This window comes from Aythya ferina, assembly GCF_964211825.1.
Source record: "Aythya ferina genome assembly, chromosome: 6".
Taxonomy (NCBI): domain Eukaryota; kingdom Metazoa; phylum Chordata; class Aves; order Anseriformes; family Anatidae; genus Aythya; species Aythya ferina.
This window is the reverse complement of record NC_140303.1, coordinates 21,840,101-21,867,624: the sequence shown is the minus strand read 5'-3', so window position 1 is coordinate 21,867,624 and position 27,524 is coordinate 21,840,101. Positions and strand designations below refer to the sequence as shown.

At 36.4% G+C, this 27,524-nt stretch overlaps 1 protein-coding gene across 1 annotated transcript in view; it reads right to left on the bottom strand.

Moving 5' to 3' along the window:
- Positions 1 to 27,524, bottom strand: part of LRP2 (LDL receptor related protein 2) — a gene marked incomplete at its 5' end in the record, with an annotated part of 117,210 nt that overhangs the window by 80,548 nt on the left and 9,138 nt on the right. The window contains 8 exon segments of the mRNA XM_084523334.1: positions 2,771 to 2,890; positions 4,293 to 4,436; positions 5,550 to 5,666; positions 6,797 to 6,910; positions 7,033 to 7,143; positions 13,773 to 13,889; positions 16,442 to 16,564; positions 18,666 to 18,773. Coding sequence (XP_084379460.1) covers positions 2,771 to 2,890; positions 4,293 to 4,436; positions 5,550 to 5,666; positions 6,797 to 6,910; positions 7,033 to 7,143; positions 13,773 to 13,889; positions 16,442 to 16,564; positions 18,666 to 18,773 — 954 coding nt within the window.

Sequence of the window (27,524 nt, the reverse complement as noted above, 5' to 3'; positions counted from 1 at the left end):
TTGTATGTCTTCTTTTTTTTTTTTTTCACAAATGCTTCAATTTTCTACTTCTAGATAAGAGAACAACTGTTTTTTGCTGCCCAGTGACCTACCCAATTAAAAACAAAAAAAAAAACTGCTAGGTGAAGAGGAAAAATGATTGGAAGGGAAGGGATGTTTTTGTCTACTTTCCACAACATGTAAGTTATCTATGCAGCATTCTTGCTGCACTAGATGCAAGTACATTTCATATACACACATGCACACCTGGCTGGATTTCTCTGAAGGTGAGCCATATCTTAACCTGAGCATGGTATTGAGTCAAGCTAACAAGCTGTACTGGGTCTGACTCGGATGGAGTTAACTTTCCCCACAGCAGCCCACGTAGTGCTGTGCTCTGCACTTGTCGCTAGAACAGCACCAACATCACCCCAACGTTATGTCCACTGCTCAGCAGCGCTGGCACAGCACCAAGACTTGCTCCAAGCCCCCCAAGGCCAGCAGGCTGGGGTGGGCAAGAGGCAGGGAGAGGACACAGCCAGGGCAGCCGACCAGAGCCAACCAAAGGGATAATCCATACCTATGATGGCACGCTCAGCCATAAAACTGGAAAAAAAAAAAAAAAAAAAAAGTAGGAGAAGGAAGGGCTCTTGTTATGAAAATGTCTGTCCTCCAAAACAACCACTATGCTTACTGAGGCCCTGATTCCCAAGATGTGGCCAAGCATTGCTTGCTGATGGGAAGCAGAGAATAATTGTTTTCTCTCTCCTTGCTTCTGTTCAGCCTTTGCTTATTTTTTTTTCTCTTTTCCCTTTGATTAAATTATCTTTTTTTCACCACCACCACCTTTTTTTTTTTTTTTTTTTTTTTTCAATTTAATCATATTTTCTCTCCTTCTTCGTTTGAGGAGGTGGAATGAAAGAACGGTATTGTGGAGTTTACTTGGCCACTGGCGTGAAATCAGCACACAAGCCCTGCTAAAAGGCAGCATTTACTAGCTCAGACTTGGTACCATGCTAACACAGGTGTCTGGTTTCCAATTAAAAGCTGGCTGCACACCACAACCAGACAGCAAAAAGTACAAGGAAAGAAGTTCACTTTGGCATGCAAAATACTATATAAGTAGAGTTTGCAACAAGGACAACTCAGCAAGTTCTCACAGACATGCTCTAAAAGTAATTTCCAGGGTTGCTGCAAAATCTTTTACTTTGAAAACTATGAAGTATCTGCCTAACCTTCTTATAAAAACATGATTTTTTATAATTATGTCTTGAAAAAAAAAAAGAATTAAAAAAATCAGGTCTGAGCATTGTCTGATGTCTCATGATATCTGTCATTATTTAAAGCCCAGGAGATTTTTAACACTACTTAACACATGATTTTGTAACATTAAAAGCCTGACCTCCTTCACTTGAAAACTCAGAGTTACCAGTATGCTACATTGCTGGAAATTGACAATTCTTTTGTTAAGCCAAAAATGGAGAAAATGAAATCTCAAATATTATTCACGCTGAAATTTCTGTTTTTAAATATGTGCTGACACATAAGTAAAAATGAAGTATTTCCTAGATAGTACATTTTGGTACTGAAAAAACGTTGTCAGTAGCTTTCCAGCTTCCATGCATGTTAAAAATCATAAGTATACAGTGAGACAGAAGCAAACGAAGAGAAGATACACTTTGCTAATACTATGGCTTAATTCTTCTGCCTGTAAACCAGTAATACAAACGTATTTAGTTCATCTCTGCAAACCGAAACACATTGATCTGAATTTCCAAGACAGAATCAAACAGCTAGGTTTACAAGGTAGTCAAGGAGAATAACGAAAGACTCACTTAAACTGCACCAGGTTTGCAAATGTGTCCTTCCTGTATTTCCCACATAAGACTGGAAGAACAATTTTGTGCCTGGAGTCAGTGCATTGACTCCTCCTTTCTATTAAGAGCAACCATGCTGCCACTGCAGCTCATACAGCCCCAGGCTACCCAATATTCTTGACAATATAGAAATCTCATGAAAGATGGAGCACCTGGAATACTTTTAATAGCACAAGCACCACCGCTTGGGTTGAAAGCTGATAAAAGAATCTGGGTAAATATTTGTCATCAGGCAGTGCTAAATATCATAATTCTGAAGTTACTATATATCCAATTACTGAGATAAATCATTTATACCACCAACAGTTTGTGCTCCTAATGTATGGCAGATAAAGAATAGAAATCAAGCAGAAAAATACCTCACTTACCTTTACAGTCTTGCAAAAACTCATTTTCATGTAAATAACGTCTATACTGATATGTCATAGAAGATACAGCTACTCCATAGTGCAAATACAGAGCCCTATTTTCATTCTGAACTACAAATGTTCTACTGTCTTCACATCCATCCACTTTCAAAAAGTCCTGAACAGTTCAACGTCATTACCTGATTCTCCAGCCATACAGCACAACACACCTCTGAAGCAGAAACATATTCCACTCATCTAATCACTAAAAGACCTCTAACACAATTTGATAACGAAAGCACCATCCAAGAATAAATCATCTTAAACATGATCATGCTCTCACTATGTCTTTAATAGTCTTATTGAATTCTTCTTTATGATATCTGCTTGTTTTTTTCTGTGTCACCATGTAACTGTTGTACTATTTAGATAGTTATTCTTTTGCTGACTTTAGAGACTCTCTATTTGCCAGTACAACCATCCACTTGGAACTCAGCTTCCCAGCATCCACTTTCCCCATGAGCTGTGAGAAGGTACCAGATATCTCAATCACTGTATTTCACTTACCAATACAAGTACGACTGTCATTGCTACTTATGGTATATCCTGCAGGGCAGTAACACATCCCTCCCGAAGGAGAGGAATGACAGCGATACTGGCAACTCAGAGCAGCACAGTGTGATATGTCTAAAAAGGAAATGAAATAGTTCAGAAACACAAGTATAGCTATTACTGGCAAAACAGCTATCCCTCACTTGACAGTCAAAACGCTATAGCCTTTTCAATGATGAATCTACAATTTCAGGAACAGTTTCTTAGAACAAACATGCACATGAAATGATGTCTGAAGTTCCACAAAAATCCCAAATGGTCACACACATGCAGGCAAGGAAATGAAAGGTAGGCTAATGTTTATAATAGAGTTTGAGAATAGAGTTAAAGGAGAAGAACTAATATTCTAAGAGACACCACTAGTAAGAATGTCATGTGAACAGATGCACAGAGGAAGCCATCTGTAACACACCAGACCTTTCTCTGGTTCCACAAAACCTACTCATGAACAACGCCTCCTTGAGCTCCATCTATTGGCACATAACCTCATAATTTACTGTTTTATGCTGAAAAAATAACCTATTTCATTATATTAAGAATATGCCTACTACTCCAATACATTGGAATATACTGGATGGACTGTGTCCATGGAAAAACACATCTTTTTCTCCTGTCCTTGTTCTTTTTACCTTTATCCCTCTTCCTTTTCTTTGTACTAATAACTAATGAACAGTTCCATGACAGGTGACCAAATTAAAACTGTAGAGCACTTGCTGACTTCCTCCTACTTCCTTTCCTTCTTCATTCTCTTAACGCTTTTTGTTAAACAATTAATTTTGCAGCCCACAGCTGATGTCACAACTACATCATTTAACAAAGCACGAGGTGCTCTTATGATAAGTTTTAAATTCCTGTTATTTTTTCCTGTCTTCCTATCCCAAATGGCACAGTTTCATTAATAGAAATTTTCCTTTTCCTAAAAATTGAAAATGTAAAATATCCTGGTCCTGATTCTCAGAGTGAACCAATGTTCCTAAGAGTGAAGTCAATAGGAATTATGCATGTTCGTTGCTTCCAACAGAGAACATACAGTACACCACCAACTGATGAACCAGATATCCCAGGTGAAAAGACATTTTTGAAAACTCTAATTTAAGGGACTTAGCCACGGCATACAATACAGTGATTCAGTCCTGTGTTCCAAACAGTACTCAGCATTCCTTTTTGCTTACAGAAAAACACAAATACTTAAATGAAAAAGGCATACAGCACACCTTTCCAAGCCTTCCAGAGTACATTTTAGGATATATAGAGGGAATTAAAATCCTCATCTGTGAAACTTCATGCACAGATTTATGAAAGGAGTGGTTTGTTCACAACATGTATGCCTTTTTCAGACCATTCAAACAAAACAGTACCAATAAAATAGCAAGGTTCCAAAATTTCTGCTTTGTTTAGCAGATAAAAGGTAAATGTAAAAAGATACCAATACAGACATTTCTGCTGTTCTACATATGCTTTTGATTCTAATACATACTACAATGTCTGCCTGCAGTGATGTTAGTTTCATCTTCTCCTCCAGGGCAGTCTGCAGCTCCATCACACACTTTCCCAATTGGAATGCAATGCCCTGACCCAGGGCAGGCCCACTCTCCTGGGTAGCATTCATGATGACCACTTTCTGTGGAGAAGAGAAACAGGCCTAATTGAGGAATATGTTTCAAATAATGCTTGAAGTTTCTTCCCTAAAACCTTCCCAAAGCATCTCAATTATTCATTATTCAGTTTCTGATTCCTGCACACAGCTGGGAAAGACTATAAAAGAGGTATCATCTATACTTCCTTGTCGTGCTCTTTCTTTTACCTTCAAACTACAATGCAAACAATACTTGTGCAGACATATTAATTCTTTTCATTTTGGTGGTGTTTAGAAAAAGTAAAAGAATTTAGTTTTAGAGTAACTGGTACCCCAGAAATGGAAACACGGTTTTGTGGTCTAAAAACATATAAAGGCTATTTAAATGAAGTGGAGAACACTTCTCATAGAAAAGGCCAATGAAAGATAAAAAAAAAACACGCTTTTATTCATTCAAATTTCTGTTTCTTGCATGACAGATCTTGGCAGGAACTGAGTTATTCTCATTATCAAGCTTTTTTTTTTATTGTTTTATTTTTTTTCGGTTAATAGAAGCTTTATGTCTCTCTAATGGATAACCTAAAAATTTTCCCAGGAAAAGAAAAAAAAGAACACCCTGCAAACAGAATACTGGAAAAAATTCTGATTACATGTACATGCCTATAATGATTTTTTGAAGGTAAAATCTGAATAGTTTGCATACAGAAGGAAGAATCAAATAATTCAGCTCTTCTTCTATTACAAAGTAACTATTCCTAGAAAGTTCATGAAAAAAAAATAAGTAATTCTTGAAAAGCTCATTTTACTTACAACAGCGAGAATTATCACTTTCAGTGAAGACTAAGACTTACCTTCTGCCTACAGAAATCAACAAAAGAACACTGACTTCAAAAGTCAAGCAAGAATAAGCTGCTGTTGCTATATGATAAACTTAGTTTGCAGCATACTTAATATCACAGCAATAATTATCATATACACTACAATATACTAAGTATTGCATAAATTAAAAAAAAAAAAAGATGGTAAAGATGGAATTTGATGGTTTTCACAGAATGAAAACAATCTAAAAACATCTTGATTGGTCAATATTCCACAGAATTAGCTTAATGAGGACTTCTTCCAAAAACATCATCACTAGAAATTAGCATTAATACATACCACATCCTCTTTCATCTTCATTATCTTCACAATCATCATCTCCATCACATATCCAGCTCTGATGAATGCAGCGGCCACTTGGACAAGTGAAGAAATTGCCTCTGCAAGTTGCATAAGCTAAGGAAAGGAACACCAGTAAATCCATGTACTCTAAATTACAAAATGCTCAAAATACTACTTTGGTCTGGTAGACGAATAATCATTTATAATCTCTCCTGTAAAACTGAGCTAGTTCCATATCTCATGTATATCGTAAACAGTGTTGTTTTGCTATGGTTTCAGGTATGAATTTTATTTTAAAATAACACTGGTGGTTTTTATTACAGAAATGAGAAGATAGGCTAAATTTCTCAACTAATTCTGCAACTAGATGTACTAGACATTATTACCAAGATTCTTGAAGGTGGACATAACAAGATGATACTCAAGGTATCAGGGGTAAAGATACTTGTATGCCTTGTACTCAGAGAAAGAGAGTAAAAAACTCAAACAACATTCATGTCCAGTACTGTATAAGCCCTCCATGGTTGTTAAGCATTCCCTGGTAAGAATTCATAAACATTTATGGGTCCTCCAAAGGACAGACATTGCCAAAGAGATGACAGAGAAATATCCTAGGGGAAAGAAGTCATGCTGACATTAGGTCCTTGTTAGGATAGAGAAACTAAATGGCAACATATGGCCTTCCAACAATACACGAGATAAAATTAACTCAGATCCCATCATCAATGGGGGACCTCTGTAAGTGACAGCTTTGTACTGATGATGTTGGTTGGAGATGCAATACCCTGGAATACCTGAGCATGAAGAATGGAATAAGCAAGAAATTTCCAGAAAGAGAACTGTGAATTTAAAACCTGACATGAACAGAAAATAAAAATGCAAAAAAAGGAACCAAACCAATTTGGGGACCAAAAAAAAATATTTACCTTTGGACCATATTAAACTGAACAAAATGACAAGAACATCAAGAAGCAAGCTGTCACTGAATCCAGCACATTCAAATAGTTACTGCTTAGTAAGGTGCTTATGCAGCAAAGTCAGTCTGGAAAAAAGTTCATTGAAGCAGCACCGCTACTGCAAAAAAAAATAATACTATGTAGAATGGTGACTAGCTTCTTATGGCCAGATAGCCAAGCAATCTAGTTTTTGTTACGTGCTGTGCACTTGAACCACTTCTTAGTAAAGAATTTAAAGAAAGAGAAGAAGACAAAAAAAAAAAAGGCAAAAAAAAAAAACCCTCATACTGCAAGAATTTTCATCACTCCTGTCTCCACAGTCATCATCATGGTCACAGATAAAGGCTCGTGGGATACATTCTCCATTAGCACACTGAAACTGCATACTGGTACATCCATGTGCTGAAAGAGATTTTAGCACAGAAAAACATACAGGACATCTGTCAGAAAATCACAAATCTTGTACTTTATCAACCATCTTTTAAAGTTAATTTGTTTGGGATCTCTCTGCATGTGGTACTTACTGCAGTTTGTTTCATCAGAAGAATCTCTGCAATCAACTTTGCCATCACATCGCTGGCTTGCATTAAAACATGCTCCATTTGCACAGGATAACTGCTCACATCTTGGGTAGCCTACAATAAGAAATCTCTTGGTATTAGCATAGGTATTGGACTACAGACTATGAGTCATACATATCCAGATATCCACTGGATTATCTTGATTTATTGGAAAATAAACCAGGAATATACAACTTGCTATACTACTACAACTGAAAAACAACCCATTTATCTAATATATGTCTCCTCTAACAGCTATTTAACAATATCCTCTATGTAGTTACTAAAAATCCTTACAAAAAAATTAGGGAAAAATCAGATGCCCTCATGCAGCTCAAAACTATTCACAATCCAAAGAGTTTATAATATGACAGAAGATGATGCAATATGAAAGGAGAACAAGCAGTGAACATTTTTTATTTTCTAGTATTTCAGTTTTATACTTTATTAATTTTAACTAAAGTGTTTAGGTAGAAAAGAAGTTCCTGAAGTTTACAGTCCCTAGATCCTCTTAGAATTTTGCAAGCTCTCACATCCAAAGACTTCACAATTTTAAGCCAAGGATGTTAAACTCTGAAGTCCATGATCCACTTTGGGATCATTGTTTTTTATTACTCATTTTCCCCTTCCCAAAACAAACACAAATCTATCGAACTTATGTTTTAATTTTCTGGATGCTGTACTTAAGTAGATGGCCTACAATCCATTGGATTATTTCAGAGAACTTTAAATCAATTCTGAAAATATTTATACATATGAATGGTGAGTTCAATGGAACTACCCGACCAATTAAGCACTTGCAGTACTAATGCTGAGTAGGAGAGGATATTGCTACATAGTCAAAAGTTGCTTATTTCAGACAACTGGTAAAAGCAAATAATTGCTATTTTTAGAAGTGGGATTTATTAAACATTTTCCTCTATGTGGAGAGATAATATAGCAAGATAAATGAACTCAAGAAAAAGAATAATCAAATTTCATTTTACACCTTTTAGTTTTTCAGTTTGAATTCTTATTCCATTTTACCTCCATAAATATGAATACTGTAGACAGAGCAGGCTCTCGCTTAGGGATGTTTGAATTCATACTCTTGAAATTCAAAACATGGATCTTAAGTTACTTCTGTATGACTCAGAAAAGCTCTAATTTTTCCAGGCAGTCCCAAACTGTTTTGCTCACTTCTGCTACATATCATCACACTCCCACTAAACTTCAGTCACCTATGGTTGAGGCTTACATGATTTTACGTGTTGTTCTTAATGTGAGAACATAAACAGCTGTGTTGATGTCCACTAGAACAAGTCTAACCCAACTGCATCCCTGATAGATTCAATTCCATTTTGTTCGGTTTTACCACACTTAATATAAATCAGCAACTGGCAGGTAGGGACAGCAAGTGGCTAATCCAAGAAAGGTAGCTGCTGCATTCCTACCTGTGGCCTTCTGTTGCTAGTTCCCTGAGCTTCCATTCCAACACCTTGCACGGACAATGTCAACACGTGCCCTAAACATTCCCTTGTCTCTCTTGTACTGGGGGAGCCCAGAATGGGAAAGTTGCCTGTTCCTTAAAGGTGCTAGTGAAGAAGACTTGAGAAAATCTGTCTTTCCAAAATTAAGAAAATGTTAATGAGCTGAGTTTTCTACTCCATATCACTAAAAGGAAAATTCTGAAAAGAATCTGGACCTTGGCAGAGGGAGTTAGAAGGGGAAAGAGCGCCCTAAACTGGAATACTTTTACAATCTAGTGTAATGATAAGCCCTCCAGCAAAGAAAATCTTGAAAGCGCGTATTGTGACATTTTGAATTGAGGTGAAAAGTTCTTATATTATTCACTGCATTCACTGGGCTTGCAAAATAAACATTTTGTAGTTTTATTTGACTTTTTTTAAAAAGTAAGATTTCTCTATGGGCACCTCATCCCAAAGCAGTATATTTGGGTATCAAATTAAAAAAAAAAAATGTAAGCTATACAAGAAGTGATACTCATCAGAGAAGCTAGTCATACTGTCTCTGCTTTAGGGTACACACAGAAAAAGTGTCAGACCTCTGTGCATGACCTGGAACTACAAAAAAAAGTCAAAGGAAGGGTTCTCTTCCAGGGACCCTGACACATAGCTTTTTTTGACAGGTGCATTAGAAAGAGTTGAAAAGGATGGATAAGGTTCTCAGTTAAAAGAAGGACAAGGTAGGTAGTTTGCATCTACAGAAGTCAGAATACAGCTGTACAAGAGTGGAGAGTGGAAAAGAGACTGCAGCATGAGACTAAAGATGGGGTTAGGATGAAAAGTGAAGGGACTGACAGGAAAATACAGCGTTTTCTTTCACTGTGCCTTAATTGTGAAGAGCCTCCATTTCATGTGAACACAGTTTCATTTGTCTTCTCCTTCCAAGAACCTGTGGCTTATTAAAGAAGACTGAAAAGAGGAGATCTTTTCCCTGAGACCTCCATTCCTAGAAGATAATACAAGCTTTGTGGAAACAGGAAGAAACCCAACTACATTCATTCCAGTGTGCAGGCAGAATGTGATATCTTCTCTCTCTCCTCTTCTTCTGAAGCATCTCATTTTCTTAGCCAAAATACTTCTCTGAAGTCTCTCCCTGTAATATGCCAGCACTTCAGTGCAAAATATGATCAACTAGTAGATGCCAGCACAAATGACAGATGAGAGACCTTGCTCCTTGTAACCCACAACCTGGTCAGGGGCAACAGTTGCAAACACTTTTAAATGGCACGTGGAAGATGCTTGAAAGCCATGTCACAGGAATTGCAAAACTCTATTACTTTGCTCTCCGCCTAACACTTTTGTTCTGCAAGCTGGAAATACATCCATGCAAAAACAGTAACAGGAAATGGCTGCAATTGGTATTGGATTCAGCAGACACCCATCTCTGTCACAGAAATGTAGGAGGTATATGGGAAGTACAACCTTCTGTAAATCGAATCTATGTTCTGTAAATCCAATCTATGTTCCAAGAAGGATAAAACAAAATAAAAGAAAATAAAAGGGCAGTTTCCTACTTTCAGGTGTCTTTTTTTTTTTTTTTTTAAATCACAGCAAAACTTCCAAACATTTTACAAAATTAAACTAATTAAAACTCTTTGACTCACTGCCATGAGTCACCATCTCACAGGGGGCATATCACTGCCCAGAGAGCTAACAGACACTAGGAGAATGACCTAGCCCCAAATTCCTTTAAGCCACATAGTATCAGGCAGAGTTCATAGCAGTGATGCTTTGAGGGCTGGCAGACCAACCAAAGCCTTGTCCCTGGCCTTAATTCCTGATTTTGATCCCTGCCACTATAACCTTTTGCTTCCTTCTTACCTTGCTTCAGTTTTGCTTCTTCCCTTACTCTAACTCTCCCTGATGCAGACATTTCCTTCAGACTGAATTTTTGCCTTATCCTGGAGCTGTTATAGACAATTTGTCCAACTTTAAGAACATTAGCCTCTGACCACAGCCCTTTTCTTCCTGTTTGGACTACATCCCTTATGATCTCTTCAGTTCTTGATCTTTGTTCACCTTCACCCTCATCTCTGCAAATCCATCCCAGACCTGACTGCCCACTTCCTGACCACAACAGCTACAGAGTGCAGGAAACAAGAGGCAGGAATTAACAGGTTAGGCAATTGACCCATGGCAGCAACTCAACATCCAAATTGGAAGTGAAAATCTAGAGCTTCTGGCCCAGCACTCAGCCCATCAACTTCAAGAAATACATCACTAAAAAACTTCCCCTTTCTCCCTCCTGGGCTCAGCACAGTGCTCAGCCACCAAAGCTGTATTCAGGAAGTGAATTCAGAGCTGTATGCTGTCAGTCACAGCAGACCAAAATTGGATATGGCTGGGATTTTCATTTTTCAACTGCAAAGCTGAGGCATAAGAGAAAATTCTACCTTTAATTGAAGGAAATGAAGTATATAATACAGTAAAGTGATGCCAGTATTGGCAGCTTACTACAAAGAAGTATTTGTGACCCTAAATTGCCTGTCACTTCATTCTGCATTGCTGAAGTTTTAAAATAGAAGTATTTGCTAGCTGCTGACTACTAAGACAGCTAGAAAAACCTGATATGCATATTAAATGGAAATTAAAAAAAAAAAAATCATTTTATGAAATTGAAACAACTTCAATGCACTAATTACATGACCCATAGCTGAAACATTGTTCTGATGTTTATCATAGCCTCTGCATGGGTAGTTTTCCCTTCCTGTTAATCCCATTAGCAGTAAAATGGACTAAGGTGCTGAATCCCCTTGTTCTGTTTTATTACTTGTTTAATTGTTGAGTTACTTCATATTGGTGACATTTTGCAATTGACTAGTTTCTTAAATAATGTAACTTATTCAGCAATAAAACTTTATCTTCTTTACAATTTAAATTTGTTTCCAGAAAGATCAGTGAGTGCAAGGCATAAGTAAACAGATGTACATTTAAGTTTGCATTCTGTGATTCTCCGTAAAATAATAGGATCAATTTTAAATAGCTCTTTTTCTTCCATAGTTCCTGGATGTTTCATTTTTATTTATTAAATCATGTGATAAGGGAAAAATAGTGGTAAAGGAAGAGAGCAAAACAGTGATACTTCTATTTGTTTATATCAAATAGGGTAGAAAGGGAAATGGATAGTAACAGTAGGAAAAAATAATATTCAAAGCAACTCCTGAAAAGTCTGCTTTAAAACAGTAAAATCTAATACTTAAACTAATTCCTATTCTATAGCTAATAAAGTTACCAAACAATTCATTTTTGTCTTACGGCTTCTGTTTAAAGTGTCAGGCCTTGCAAAGATAGGTCTTGTCATTTCAGTCTTCCTGACTTACCTGTCTTCAGCACCATCACATTTCTCTAGACTAGTCCAACACTGTGACTTTTAATGTTCCAAGTCATAGTCATTCTTCTGTCTTAGAGAGACTGTCAACACATATTCTAATAAAACAGAGTAGTGGCTGCTGACTGATACGAGGCAGTTCCTCTCCCTGGGGCTAAATATTCTGCCTTCACAACAGTCACGGGGCCTACTGTCTGATTCTGCAGTGACTGGAGCACACAGCAGCAGAGCACCACTGTTAAGGTATCTAGAGACTCATTTCCAAACTGCCTTTTTAATTATTTACCTGAGAATGTTATGCATGAAATAAAATGTGCAGTTCAATTTTCACGTGTTAATGTGACTTCTAGTCCAAAGAAAGAATTCTGGCATTGTTTTTAGGACTCCTCTCCCAGTCTGTCACAGATTTACTGCTTTATAATAATCACTTCATTTCATTTGGCTTTTTCATACCTTATTCACAGACTACTTACAGACTTTTCAGAGGTGCTGAGCAGTTCCCCTTTTTCAATTCATAGAAAATGCATTTTTCAAACAAATATCTTCAAGATTTTTTTTCATGTGTAATACGTTTGCTAAATGAAGTTATAAATCTCTTTGTCTCTGATATTTAACAGATAAATGCCAAGATACAGAAGATATTCTTCCAGCAATTATATGGGGTACTTTGTATCTTGGCATTTAGCCATTTGTTTTGGTGACTTAAAAATTGGCTGTGGGTCTGTCTAATGGAAAAGTTCCAAGCTGGCTGTCTCAGCAACCTTTTATTCCAAAGTATCATTTAGTTCTAAATCACCTTTCACTTTAAAGAGCACACATTTTTAGCCACTTTTGAGTCAGGGATAAAATGCATTAGCAGTTCGCTAACCATGTAATATACCAGTTTTCCTTTACATGGCATGCACATATGCCCATTTTTCTCCAAGTAGAACCATTAACAACAACTCGTTTCTTGCTTCTTTATCTATTCTTTATCATGCTAACCTCTATTCCCCCCCCCCCCCCCCCCCAGTCTGCTTCCAATCTGCTTCTGATCAAAGTTTAGAGTTTGGCCTTTTTCTCAGAGGCATACTAAGTTCTAACAGCTGATACAAATGACGTGAAGATTTTCCTCAATATCAACAATGAATAGACATGCTGTTACACACACTCTTGCATAGCTATTAGGCAAAAGCATCTCTGAAAAATATAACCTTGATTCTGTGCCCAGTTGTCTTCTTCATCAGTACTCAATCTAGGCTAGGATCTAGGAAGGCTGTAGCCAGACAGTCAGGCAGCCTCAACTCTGTGGAAGTTAGACTGGAAAAAAAATACTTGTCCATCTTTGTTTTATTGGCACAATATAAACAGCTTTTCTGAGTGCAGTACAACCCAATGCTGCTTCGTTTACAGGAGAAAATACAGTTTCTGAAAACAAATGCTTTTCAAAGGGTTAAGTCACTGAAATAAATTATTTGGGATCAAAATCTGCTTTTCTGTACAGGTTATAGCTATACCACTGATTTCAGTAAAGGGTATACAAACAGAAGACAAAAAAAAAAAAAAAAAGCAAAATTAGCTCTGAGTCTCCTAAGGCTTTAAGCCATTTAAACATGGCTGTTTTTCTCCCATGCAATATTTATTATTTTTTGGACAATGACAAACAAGAAGTCTTGACCCTATGGTAGTGGTTTGCATTTGAGTTCTGCAATAATGAACCTGTATCAGAATATCAGCTCTAATACACAAAAGAATTTGCAATGAAACTCTCGTAACAAGAAGCATATTGTGGGCATCCTGTCCATCAACAAGCCCTTTAATCTTACAAATTGATTAAAATGCCACAGAGAGATGAGATGAAACTAGATATAGTGCTAAGGGGTAAGACTCACGGCAGTCTCTTTCATCTGTTCCATCAGTGCAGTCCTTTACTCGATCACACCTGTACGCACTCGGGATACATTGTCCATTTGAACACGTGAACTGCTGACTTGAGCACGTCCTCCCCGCTGCAAGAAACAGGCATTCATGAGTTTTTTTCCTTCAACCAGGAGTTTTTAATGTAGAAAACTACTTTCCTTCTTCCTTTCTTAATTACTCCATCCTTCTCACAAATACAAGCATAGGACTTTTCCCCCCTCCTTTACTTTTGCATGTGCAGGTAGACTTAAAAATGCTTGACAAGTAGATAGCAAATAACTTAACTCTGTGAGGCCTTCTGTAGCCTGCATGGTTACTGCTTCATTCCAATAGCAGGGTGGACCTCTAGGTTACAAATTACCTCCTTTTAATTGTTCTGCCTAAAAGATTAAAACTACTAGTTCTCATTGTGTCAAGTTATTCTCTGTTATTTTGTTTACTGGGTCAATATCTGTCAGTGCCTGTCAGTTATTTGGTGAACTACCCAAGCGTAATGAATATGAACAAGAAATCATCTATATTGCCACCATGTAAACAGTGCAGAGCTGGAGGTAAGGCACTTCCATATAATACAGCCAGGACCTCAACAGTCAGGTAACTAACAGTGGGCTGAGAATGATTATGTCTCTTCTCAAGATAACTATGTCAGTGAAAAGCAACCACATAAAACTGTATACTCCTACTTTGATTCTAGTTCAGCTAAATTATACTCTCATTTCCTCTTAGGCAAATTAATTGAGTCTATGAAGATATAACTGAATGGTAAAATCACTGCTAACTTTACTTCCCTTCTGCCATTTGCAGTTTTGTTCCTTCCAAACTCATGTTATGTCTCCACATCACCCCAATCTATATGCTGGCATATGGTCTGCTGCTTTACTGGGGTCTCTATTCTTTCTCCTTTCAGCAGTGTTCCCAAAGCAAGCTCAGATACTCGTGTCAGAAAAAATAAACATAAAAAAAAAAAATCAATACAGCAAAGTAGAACAGGTATTTTTGCAATTCTGCATTTCTGACTTGCAGATCTGTTGGCCAGCTGGCTCTCAGGGAAGATTTTGGAAGTTTCAAAAAATAAAAGCTCCTCTATCATTCCCAAGCACAGAGATAAGAAGTCCCATACGAGGAGATGGCTCAAAAATAGCAGCAACAGCACAGTTCTGCTGTGTAATTACGGACAGAAACTTTTCAAAATATTCACAATTAACGAGTACATGGAGAACAGTGTTTTGAACTGACCCAGTTCAAAAGTTAACCTAGAGCTGTTGACCGTTTTGCATTTTTATTTACAGATTCGTTAGTTAACGCACAACTAGCAGTTGTGCTGACACCTGCCCAGAGGAAGAGGGAAACAAAATGCAGTTCACCTTAGTTCCAACTTTTCCATCCTGAGCGGGAACACATACCGAGATCGACAAGCATGCACCTAAACTGTGAGAAAAATTCTTCCAACCCAAACCTGTGAACCTTTAATCAAGGGAGTTACTGAACATCTCCTGATCTGTTCAGGCAATTTAAAGAAATTATCCAAAAATTACACAGAGAACCAAACGGGAAAAATGAATCTAATCACACATTAGAAGGAACTTCTATTACTGGAAGTAGCAGCAAAAAAACACCACAACAACTTGCTCTTCCTTCTTCACGCCACAATGCAGCGGAGAACATAATTTGGTGCGACAGTCATCCCAGTTCACTGTTCATTACCTTGGCACATAAATAACCACATGCAGCCCTTAAACTGTTTAGTTACTAAATTCAAAAATCAGAGTATCGTATTTTATTATTATTTATAATCAATATGTATCTTATTACCAATACCAAAAAGAGAAAAGCCCACAGCAATGGCAGTAAGGCTGCTAAAATACATGGAGAACATTAAACACTTCGTGTATTAATTATGTTTGAATTGCTACCAGTGTAGCACATTAAATGAAGTAGTAATAGGAACAATGTCCAAAGATGATGCTGTCCAAATAATGGAAGACCAAACTTTCATCCCATACCAGGACTTTTAGTATTCTTCCCATCCATTACGAGGGAGGAATATTCACTTCTTGCACATCTAGTATGAGAAAGAACTGCTCTGGTCATTTTCAATAGTAGCATCATTAAATAGCATCTCTGAACATGATACAAGAATCTTTAAAAATACTTAACTGCTTGATAACTCCTTTTTTATGCATATATGTAAAACTTCTACAAAAAAATGAAGGTTGTTTTTTGTTTTGTTTTGTTTTTAATTCTGAGATGCTAGTATGAATTATGTTATGCAATGTCTGAAGCAGCTTTTGCTGTGACAGTGTTTAGGTATCAGGGTATTATGTAGATTTCACCATTTTTTTAACTGCTAAATTCTGTATCAGCCACAGAATTAGAATGCACTGTATTATCTTCCTATTTCTCTTATTCTTAATTAACTAAAACATCAGTAATTTTCAGATTTAAAGATTTTGAGATGCCTCTTTGATAAAATACAGTAAATTTGTCCTATCTGCATATATAATATCTAAAATTACTTTGGAGAGACTCTTCTGGTAAAAGCTGCATTTAAAAGAGGTTTGTTACTGTATTTTATCACTATGTTATGTTAATGATCTCTTACTTCATGAAGTTGGTATAACATTAGATATTAAATACTTACGACACTGTTGATGCTCATCTGAACCATCTTCACAATCTTCTTCATCATCGCATACCCAGGAGTGTGGGATACATTCACCATCAGTCTGACACTGGAATTGATTTCCCTCACAGGTAGGTTGTGCTAAGTAAGCAAAGAATAAAGAAGTCATTTCACAAACATGTGGGAAAGCACTTTCAAATAAAAATATTAAATAAATAGAAAGACTTAAGGTTTTAAGATTTTAACTTCCACTAAATATATGAACAAACCAAAGAAATACAACTACAAATCAAAGAAAAGGAACGGATCAGGGAGGGGGCACAGCACAAGGATGCTCAAGTTTTAGTGAACTTAGCTAAACTTTAGTTTTAGTGAACTCCTTTGTATGGATCTTCAGTTTTGCATCCTCCCATGGAGAAAGGCAGACCACAGCAAAAGCTTGGGGCTCTGAACTGTCCTCTGCCAGAGCCTCTTTTTCTGCACTTCTATATGGAGTAATGCTAGCTTCCCTAGGCTCACAGAAATCCATTCGGTTTCCCTCATTCCACCCCAGCTGCTCTATTCCTGGTAGGAAGATCTTTCAAAAATAAGCTCATGAATTCTTCTACATGAATTCATAAGGCAAAAGTGAGGGTCATTCAGAACCTGAATGCTGCTGTCCCAGCTTCACTCTGTATTTTTCAATAGCCAAACAACAGGGAGCCATTAGAGAGGAAGGTCAAAATAAATGCTTGAAACTGTATTACAGCTTACTTGCTCCACCCCTAGTTAATACTCCTGGGAAGAATCACTGGCACAAAACAGTCCAGTAGACAGGACACTGGTCTTAATGATCTTTTTTCATGGGATCATGTTTTTGCTATGCTTCAAAGTCATCTAGAAACACTTTGTGCTCCCGGAATGAAATGTAAGCAGAAGTATCAATGCACACAAAAGGTTTCAGGGCAGAAAATGAAATCACTTCGTACATTTAGTATTGAGACGTACAACATAATATTAGAGGTAAAGTAACTAGATAAAGTCAATCAGAGACAATCGACTTCATGTATATTTTTTTGGATTCCTGTTTTGAGTACCAAAGGATAATCTTGTAATATTATTTTAACCATAGGCCAGTTTTAAATAGTTTAGAACTATCTTCCTAAACACTTGTGCCCCACTAACTATAGCACACTATGACATTGTTTTCAAAAGCACAATTAACTGAAAAAAATGTAAAGTTTCATTTTCATCTTCCTAATTCATCACATGTATGAAAATGAGAACAATTCAGTATCACGCTTTTAACTATGACAAATATAGTAAATGTCAGGTTTCTGTTAGCTTTCACAAAGTCAATACAAATTTTATCCTCCCTTTGTTCAAAGCGCAACCAATTCTATCCAGCTGCAGCTCAGAACTAAGCTGAAATAGTAAACTATGGGACAACACTATTCTTTTTTTCCTTCCCCCCCCCCCCCCAGTTTAAGGCAATTCTTCATTAAGAATTGCACTTATTTTTGGAGCTAAATAAATGCTAGGCAACAAATCAGTCTGCCAAGCTGTGTGAATGACCTCCAATTATTATATGGGTCAAGCAGCAAAGAAACAATCCAGTGTGAAAAGAATCAACATAAATTAGTCTTTTGCATTCAACATCAGCTATGGGACAAAAACTGGCCTAACCTGTAAGTGGGCTGATGACCACACCAGCCCACGAGAGCTCAAAGAACACTAGCATCCAGAACATAAATGCAGGCAAGTTTGTGTAAACAGACTGTGGGGGGAATTTCCTCACTTACATATATATATATATACACACACATATATATGCATGTATATATATATGTATATATATGCATATATATATATTAATATTTAGCTTGAAAGAGTCTTTTTGCCTGGATGTTGTAGCCCATCTGAATGTAATTTTTGTCAGAGTTGCACACACTGAGGACAATATAACCACCCTAAACAACTATCCAACTCTCTGCTTAAGGTGCAGTAAGTACAGTTCATTGTCTAGGGCTTCAAAGATTCTAAAATTTGGAGCCCGGGTGATACTGGTGGTATTGGTATGCACACCCAATATTCAGGATTCCACAGGACTGAGCAGACTGTAGTCATCTCAGACAACTAGGATTTTTCTCTACCTCTCTCTCCCTCTAATGTTCATTCTTGTATCACAGGTACAGTTGGGAGCACTTTGGGAACTCGGTATTTCTTATGTTATCAAAATTTGCTCTACAGTTGTTTCACTTACGACAACCAGCTTCATCTGTATCATCGGAGCAGTCTCTGGCCCCATCGCACCTCCAATCTGCAGGAATACAGCGACCATTTCCACAGCGAAACTGCCCACGCTCACATCCTGTGGTAAAACACAGTAACAAGCAGGTTAGTAGTACCAATTAAACAAAACAGACACTGGAGTGTATTCCTGTCAAATAACTGTACGTATATCCATAACCTTATGGCATGGAAAGGGAAGAAAAGATTATTATGATAATACTATAATATAAGCAGGTGTCTCTATGAAAAAGCCTTGGGACAGTCAAAAAAAAAAAAAAAAGGAAGAACCAGCTTTAACTCTTACAGGACATTTCCAACTAATTACTAGAAAATTGAATTAACTGAATTGTCACTAATTTTAATACACTCATATATTATCCAAACAGAAAAGAGAAAAAAGGTCTTAGAGGGGAACATATACAACAGACAGCTATTTAACAGGAATGTTCCAATTTTTAATTCACAGACAGTATAGATTTACAAAAAGGAAGGGGATTATTTTCCACAACATATCAAAGGGCTAAATATGCTAAACATGCTGTCCTCCCCACAGCCCACGTAGATAATAACAATAATAATAAACCCCCTTTGATGTGGAAATCTTGTTTCAGTAGCCACATACTGGTGACCTGCTCGAATGTATAGAAAGCTCTCTATTTTGTTTTGGTTTATAATACCCTAATATTTAAAGTCTTTCCTCTGAAGTACAGTAAAGCATGTCTTCAGTCATCATTTAAATAGCAAATAATTTTAAAAGAAATTAAGCTTTCAGACATTTAAGGCTGATAAAAGTTAGCCTGCTGTTATTCTCTCCCACTTGACCTACTAAGGATTAAGACCTGATAAAGAAACATTCACTTCCAGTGTAAATGCAGCTGGATCAGGCCTTTATTAGAGTTGTCTAATGAAATCTCCAGTCCCATAGGAGAGAGCAAATGCACTGTTTATGGCCTTTCATTGTGACTACAGCCTCATCAAAAGGGAGTGAACAGTTTTATAGGTCCCCAAAACAAGGAGCTATAACATAATTAGGCTCAACAGAGCTCTGTTTCTTGTTAATCTGTTGTCAGCACCTCAGAGCAGGGAACACTGAAAAAAAAATGAGGTAGTAGCAAAGCCCAACTCTGAAGAAAAAAAAATGTTTCCTGATTTAATTAATAACCATAGGATAAAACTACATCTTTCAATTACTCTTGAGTGATTTGTCCAGAGAAGATAACCCCAGTATATATAAAGCACAACCACCTACTTTCTGAATTCATGATGACATAAATAACACGCTACCCTAACTTTCATGTAAAACCAGGCATATCAACACTGTCACATAAACACAGTTAAGTGATGTATTCCTAAGGGATATAGGCAAGCTACTTTATGCAAGGAATGTTCAAATCTGATTGTCTGGTAGTGACATCCTGATTTATAATGTATCCTGCAAATGGTCAAAAATTTCACTTGGATAAATGGTGGTACAGAGTGGTACAGGAGTATGTTCGCCCAAATACCTTCTATAGACTAATGCACGATGGTGGTTGGTGGTGCAGGTCTGGGGTTGGTGGTGCAGGTCTCTTATCAACTACCTTTAAAACACAACAACCTCCCTTGCAAAACTGCCCTGAAGGAATGTACAAGTTCACTCTGGAATCCCAGGCCCTCTCTCTGAGTTTTACCCTACAAAGCAACATTTCCATATGAGATTAGCAGTTAAAGCTCTAATGAACACAATGCATAAAACACCATTTATCAGTTGGAATTATTACGTAAAGTAAAAACTAAACCCACTTGCATATTTAGCATATATTGCTCTTCAAAACCACAAGAATATTCATAGTCACTTACCTAAAAAGAAGTTACAATTCAGAATTAAATCCATATCCATGATTAGTTTCTAGTGAATAGGAGGTTTATAAACATGCAATATGTGCAATAATTACACTATAATTTGTACATTATTTCTAAAGAAAAAATAGCCAAGTTTTTTTAAGGCGGTACACGCAACTGCTAATTTATTTTGCCTATCTTGTAATAAGTTCCTCCATTTAAGCATATCCTTATAGTGATATAAATGAGGAGATAACATTGATAAACTTTTTAGAAAGCATTATAAACATAGCTGCCTTCGTACAGCATGAGAAATGGTAACTGAATGTTAACAGAAAATCTGCAAAGCACGCAGTTCTCCTACACTGTAATTCTTCACAAAATTAGAGCATAAGTTGCTCACACCTACATACAGTAAGTGCTGTATCAATGTCTGTTTACACAATTCTTCAGCAAACCTGTTATAATTCATTTAATTATGGCATTAGCCTTTTCTGATGTTATCTTCCATGCTTACTTGTGACTGAAGGCAAAGAGCTGTGATACACCTTTACAAAAATACAAAGCCAACTGATACCTCATGTACGACTGTTTTATAATATCTTTATAACAAAGATAATCACATAGCAAATAATGGCATTAATTCATTAAAAGACAGTCTGTGAATCAAGTAATGTGGAAGAAGTAAAAGTGATCTGTAGTTTCAAGACCACTTCTCACCCAAGTTCTAAAAAGCTTTTGATTTTGCTTTGATCAAAACTAACTCTGACTTAGTTAAAGGAAAATGCAGTTGGGGCAAAATGAATTATTATAAAATCTACTGCTACTAACACTCAGCAGAAATATCCAGAATAAAAGAAAAACAACCACATCATCAATAAGAAAACATCTATTATTGTTTATGGTTTGTTACCATAAACAACTCCAGAAACCATTTGCTCTACACTTAAATGTACATATTCTGCATAAAAACAAATACTGGAAACTTATGAGATTTGAAGAATTGTGATTTAAGTGCTATGAATTTAGTTATCTGTTTTAAATAGTATTAGTTTGGGTAATAAACTAATTGCAGGCATTACTCACACTGACCAGGGATGATCCACAGAGTCCAAAAGGACTATTTCCAATGGTATAGGCTATGCAATGTGAGCCTGCAGCACCTGGGTTCCAGCGAGAGCAGGGAACTGTCAGAAGACAAGGGACATCCGCTTGTTTTTTGGCATTATTTGAAGCCTCAATTCACTGTAGGCTTAGTAATTACAAAATGTATGGAAGATTTTGCTTTCAATAAGAAACTGTTTTGTTGTTGTTGTTTTTAAATAGGAAGGCAGCTCATGAATCAGTTGGATGCTGCCAAAAATTAATACTAATGAACTAATTTCCATAGAAATTCTGATTTCCTCTGACAGATACTGATAAAACCAGACACCTCTTTCAGGCAAACAGAATCCTGTTAGCAGGATTCCTGCAGGAAATAACCACTGAGTTTAAAAACAAGCAGTAAATCAATTAAGAAGTTTAGGTTTTACAGTCATGCTTAAAATTTGCTAATAGAAAAGTATCTGGGTGACTTTTGAAAGTCCAAAATTGAGAGAGGGTTGTTTTTTTAGTTTTGCTTTATTTTTGTTATAACACATTTTTGTCTTCTGACTGTGATTAAAGCACTACCAGAAGACAGACTAGAAAAATACATGGCAGACCTGATGAATCATACATATATAAAAAAGAATTTCTGGGCATTAACAGTAAGAATTTTTTAAATATTAAATATTGATTTTAACTGTTTGATATTCAGGAAAAGAAAAAAAAAAAAGCTAAGAACAGATGTCATCTTTAATATAAACCAGTCTAGAACTGGAAAATACAAACCAAAGATCAGAATTCTCACTGGAAAGATATATCCCAAAGCTTCTAAACTTCCTGCCACTCTTACTCTCTTTAGGCTTTATGCTGATGTTGTCACTGTACCTTCTGGGGCTCTTTATGTCTGAGATACTCTTGCAAGAGACTCCTCAGTGCATGCTTAAGATTCATAATTTGCTCGGTTAGAAACAAGGAAGCTAGTATTACTGGCTCTGGCTAAGCTACTTGCTCAAAGATTATGCCAGGTAGTCATTTTCTAATGGAATAAAGAAACATAGCAGTGATTTTTTCAGAGCAAAGACAGGATAAAACACTAATCAACGACCAACAACAGCTGGTCAGCAACGACCACTGCATAGGAATGAAGTCTCCCAAGTTAAACCATTGCCAAAGACAAACTCCACTGCCACCAGAGGTTGGTAGCCAACCTTAGCACCACTAATGAATGTTACTTGATGTCACGTTAAGTCACACAGAACTCTATCAGAAAAGAGGGAGGTTAATAGCTTCAGGCATTTCACAGCACAATGGTTCCAATTCATAGGGCTACAGTCTTCAACAGAAAGGCAGCCCATTATGCCCTCTCAAGTTTCCTTTTGCTTCACTTGCCCCAATATGTTTGTGTTTAAATATTTACATTGAGAACTAAAGCTTAAATTCAATCTTCTTGTATTAAAAATGAAATAGAAATAATTTTATGTTTGACTGATAATGGAAACCAATATTGCTTTACAACTCTACACATTAAGTTAGACTCCTTTCAGTTTCTCTCTAAACAGTTACAGTCTTCTCCAATTCTTTTCATCTATTCCCCACCTTTTGAATTATTTCTATCATCCACAGATTTTAAGGGCACCATGGCAGTCTGACTACACAGAATAGACCAAAATAATCATTAGTTCTTTCTTCCTCACGACATCGTTGAGAACTGTTAACATCTCTTTAACAGTTGATCTTGTATGAAAGATTTAAAGTAATGAAGAATGTACTAAACCCAGGGTAAACTGTACCACTCAAAACGTCCACTCAGAAATGACACACTGCTGTGATTACTTCACCTTTCAGGAATTACATCTCACAAATTTGTTTTTATTTTTTTTGAAGAGTAACATTTTTCAAGGCAGTATTTTTCCAATTAAACTGTTGTGCCTAATGTATCTGCAGTTTTTAAAAAATAAGTGTTAACAAACTGCACATTACGAGCTTCTCCATATAAATTTTACAAAAAGAACTGCAAGTGACAAGTTCTCTTTTCTCCCTTGCTGCCTTCCAACAAAGGGTACTACTGTTTGTTTCCACGTGGCCCCCAAACAGAATAAGCACCAAAGTAGCCCACTCCAATGGCCCTGCAGGTGAAGTCCTGAAGATACACCTCTCATACATTTTGATGTCGGATTTTTGCCTAGCTTAACTACATTTCACACAGTCTGAGGTTTTGGAATGCTCAGGGAGGTGAAGATGAACCTCTGCAAATTCCATCTCCATTCCCCCGCACCAAAGAAGAAGGAAAGAAAATCCATAATTCACCAAAGACCTTTGCTTATTTTTTGTGAAATGCCCTGAGAAGTAGTTTTCTGCTAGCAATTACAATAGGAAAAGATGTTCTGAACATGTTTTATGCCTACATGTCTGTTAACTAGGCTATATTAGAGAAATTATCTTGACAGTATTAATGAAAATACAGTACAAAAAGTCTGTGCTCACTTCACATAACTGGAAGACCTCTGTATACAGAGCACAGAGGCCAGAATTTGAAGCAACAGATTTGTTTCTCCACTGATGCTAGCTGGACTTAGAGGTTTGGCTCCCAAATCCTAGTTGTACAGGTTCCTCATAATTTAGCAGAAACCCACTGATGACAATAATAGAACAGCTGTTATTTCACAAAGCAACAGAAAATTACACCTCCAGTTCATCTCTCCCTAAAAATCTACTTGTGTTTAAATATTACTGGATTATAAATAGAACTTACTAGGAGGATGCACAAAATGAAAATAGAAGGGAAACTTAATTTTAATCTTTCCTTATTTGTTCCTTTGTGTAAGCCTGGCTGGATATGCAGAGTCTATTTCCATCTCAGATGGATGAGCTACATGTTCCATACTCACAGGAGCAGAACTTGTGAGCAAACCACGCCCTGAGTTCAGCAGATGATTTATACCACAAATTGGTATAAACAGATCTTGCCTGTCAGATTCTGATATCTACTTTTTAAGGTTTTACTCATTGACTTTCAACCCAAAAAAAAATTAAAATTCAAGAAGAAAATTGAATGTTTTGTCTTTCAAAATGGACTTAGAAGTATAATGTTTCACTACTACAACAGATTTTTATCATTTCCCTTTCAAAAGGACATACTAAGAAACAATGTTGCCTCAATGCCAAAAAAAAAAAAAAAAGCATTGAGACAGCTTCTTCTGGTGTAAATCAGCAATGCCACTTAGATACAAGAAATAATAGAAAATTACTAAATTGTGCTTTCCAAAAGTATATTCTATGCTTTGTGTCTGCACACTCTTGCATATACTGATACTTTTCTACTAAAATCATTGCTAAAACTAAGGCATCAAATCTCATTTTAATAATGTTCACATGCAAACTCTTTTTAGAAATACTTAAAGTTAGTGTATTCTATGTTAAACTATTTGTTTCCAGTTAATACAGTTATAAAAGAACTATAGATTCATTTCTGCTAATGCGTCAACATAAATCCAGGAATTAAAGAAATTCAGTATTTTAATCTACTGAAACTAAGCAGGAAAGCTTTCCTGCAAAGAAAAAAGGGTTCAAGTCTCCTATAGACATCAAGTTCAAAGGAATGACACTGTAAATGCCTCCTAGCAACGTTAAAGATATTCATAATCCTCATCCTCTCTACCTTGGTTCAGCTTTTTCAATTGAAAAAGCAATAAATGTAAATAGCCTGATAAAAAAAAAAAAAGTTTACAAATTCATTTTTAATGAATTTAATTTTCTTTTTTTCAAGTATTACGCTGAACTACTAATACACAGAACTAGCTCCTAATTTTCTGATAAATCACATGCAGCCCTCTTGAGGAAGAAAAAAAATCTTTTTGTTTGTTTGTCTGTTTAAGCTCTGGTATTCAGAACAAAATAACTGTGGTCTCTACATTATCACTTCAAAAAAATATACGTATACACACACAAACCGTAATTTTAAATTATTCACACTAATCCTAAATGTAAAGAAAAAAAGATCTCTTGAATTCAAAATCATGACAGCTTATTTATTATACATGCCCACGAAGAGCACATATCCATATTACATATCATTACCATCACATTGTACTGTAAGCAAACTCATAAAAACAGCAACACCTTTGGAATCTTGATTCAAGTCAGAAACATTTTAAATAGCAACAAATCAACTCTTACTGTCTTCGCAGTCCTATAACTAGGCAGGAATAAGAAATAATCCTTTTAAGCAAGGTCTAATTTTAATAGACAGGACATGTACTCCTTTTTACTGATAAAGTAAATATTCCCTATATTGAACAGACCATGCTCCTTCTTTCGTTTAAGTTTCTGTCAAATTTCCCACACTTCAGTGATAACTGAGAATCAGCCATTATTTTTTATTGGACACTTTCTTTATCTCCAAATGTATACAAACTATTTTCATTGCTGAGACTAATAAAAATTATTTATACTCCTTTCTTAGAGAGTTTAGTAAAGTTATTAACCATCTGGCCAAATTTAAAAGAAACAATATTTGTGGAAGTGGAACATTAGCCTCCACGATATAAAAATGTATTTCAGACACATTATACGGAAAGAACACATTCTGCACTAAATTGGGTAATCTTAACCAGTTGTCTTGACATTAGCTGTCTTAATCCACATAATTCAATTGTGATGGTGTTAGCCAGGTAAGTGAAGCAAGCGCTGTGGATCCCCAGGGAAGCATGCACTTCTGAGCTCTCCTCAATCCCAGAAGTTTCTTTTTCATGAATAGCACATTAAATATGCAAAAATCTGTTCTAATTGACCAAATGACATGAAGAGGAAGAAGAACAAGCAAACACAGTAGAAGTAAAAGACACCCCCAATTACTCACAGAAGGAAGCATCCCAAGCATTTTTGTAAGAATGGACCTTGCTAATGGCCCCGAGGCTGCTGTAGAATAATAATTGGGAAATAAGGGGGTGGTAGGGAGAGGGGGAATATAGCCAAATGAGAACAATCTTCAAGAATAAGAAGTATTTACAAGTACATAGCACATGGAAAATGAAAAGAAAAAAATAAAAAAAAGCAAGCAGGGAAAAAAAAGTGCTCAAACAACTTACAGCATGTACAGTACACAGCACTGAGAAAGTTTGATACATGTAGATGCAGTAGCCAATGATAAAACCACCTTCTCAGGGAGCTACACTCACTTTGAGAGCTGTATTGTTTTTTAAATAAATTTTCCAACCAATGTGCTGTTTGTTCTCAAAATTAAACCTCATGCTGAGATGGCGAGCTGCATTCAGTTCAGTCATGCTCTCCTGAAAGCTGATGAGTCACTGCAACATTAGGAATCAGCCTCAGTAAAAAGTCTTACAATGAAGTTTATGCCAGTGAAATCATGCCATTTACATTTATTTTACGTATTATTGTTAGACTGAAAATTGCTATGCAACATGCAACACTTTGCCAAACCATAAACTTTACTGGAATATTATATCATAAATTACTGAATTAAAAATGAAACTTGTCATGCAAAAGTTAACCATTTCCCCTTACAGGTTATAAATATAGTGAGCACACAGAACAAAAGTTACTTCTGTCTTATAACTCATATCCGTATCAAAATTGTTCACTACTTGAGCAGCACCTTCATACCTATTGGGACTCTTGGATAAAAAAGAGAACTTAATCTGCATCCCAAAGCTTCATAGCATACCCAGTTGTCATTCATCAGAAATAGCGACTGGGACTTGGTGAAAACTAAGCATAACAGTATTTTCAGAAAAACAGAACTGAAGTGTCTACACAGAATAGACACGCTATATGCTACAACCATCTACTGTGGTAGTAGGAAGTACAAGTATTTCTTCTGATTCATTGACATTTGTTATGATTCCCCCTCATTCTGAAGTGATGCAATTTCAGCCAGCAGCTAATAGCTATGTCTGATCAC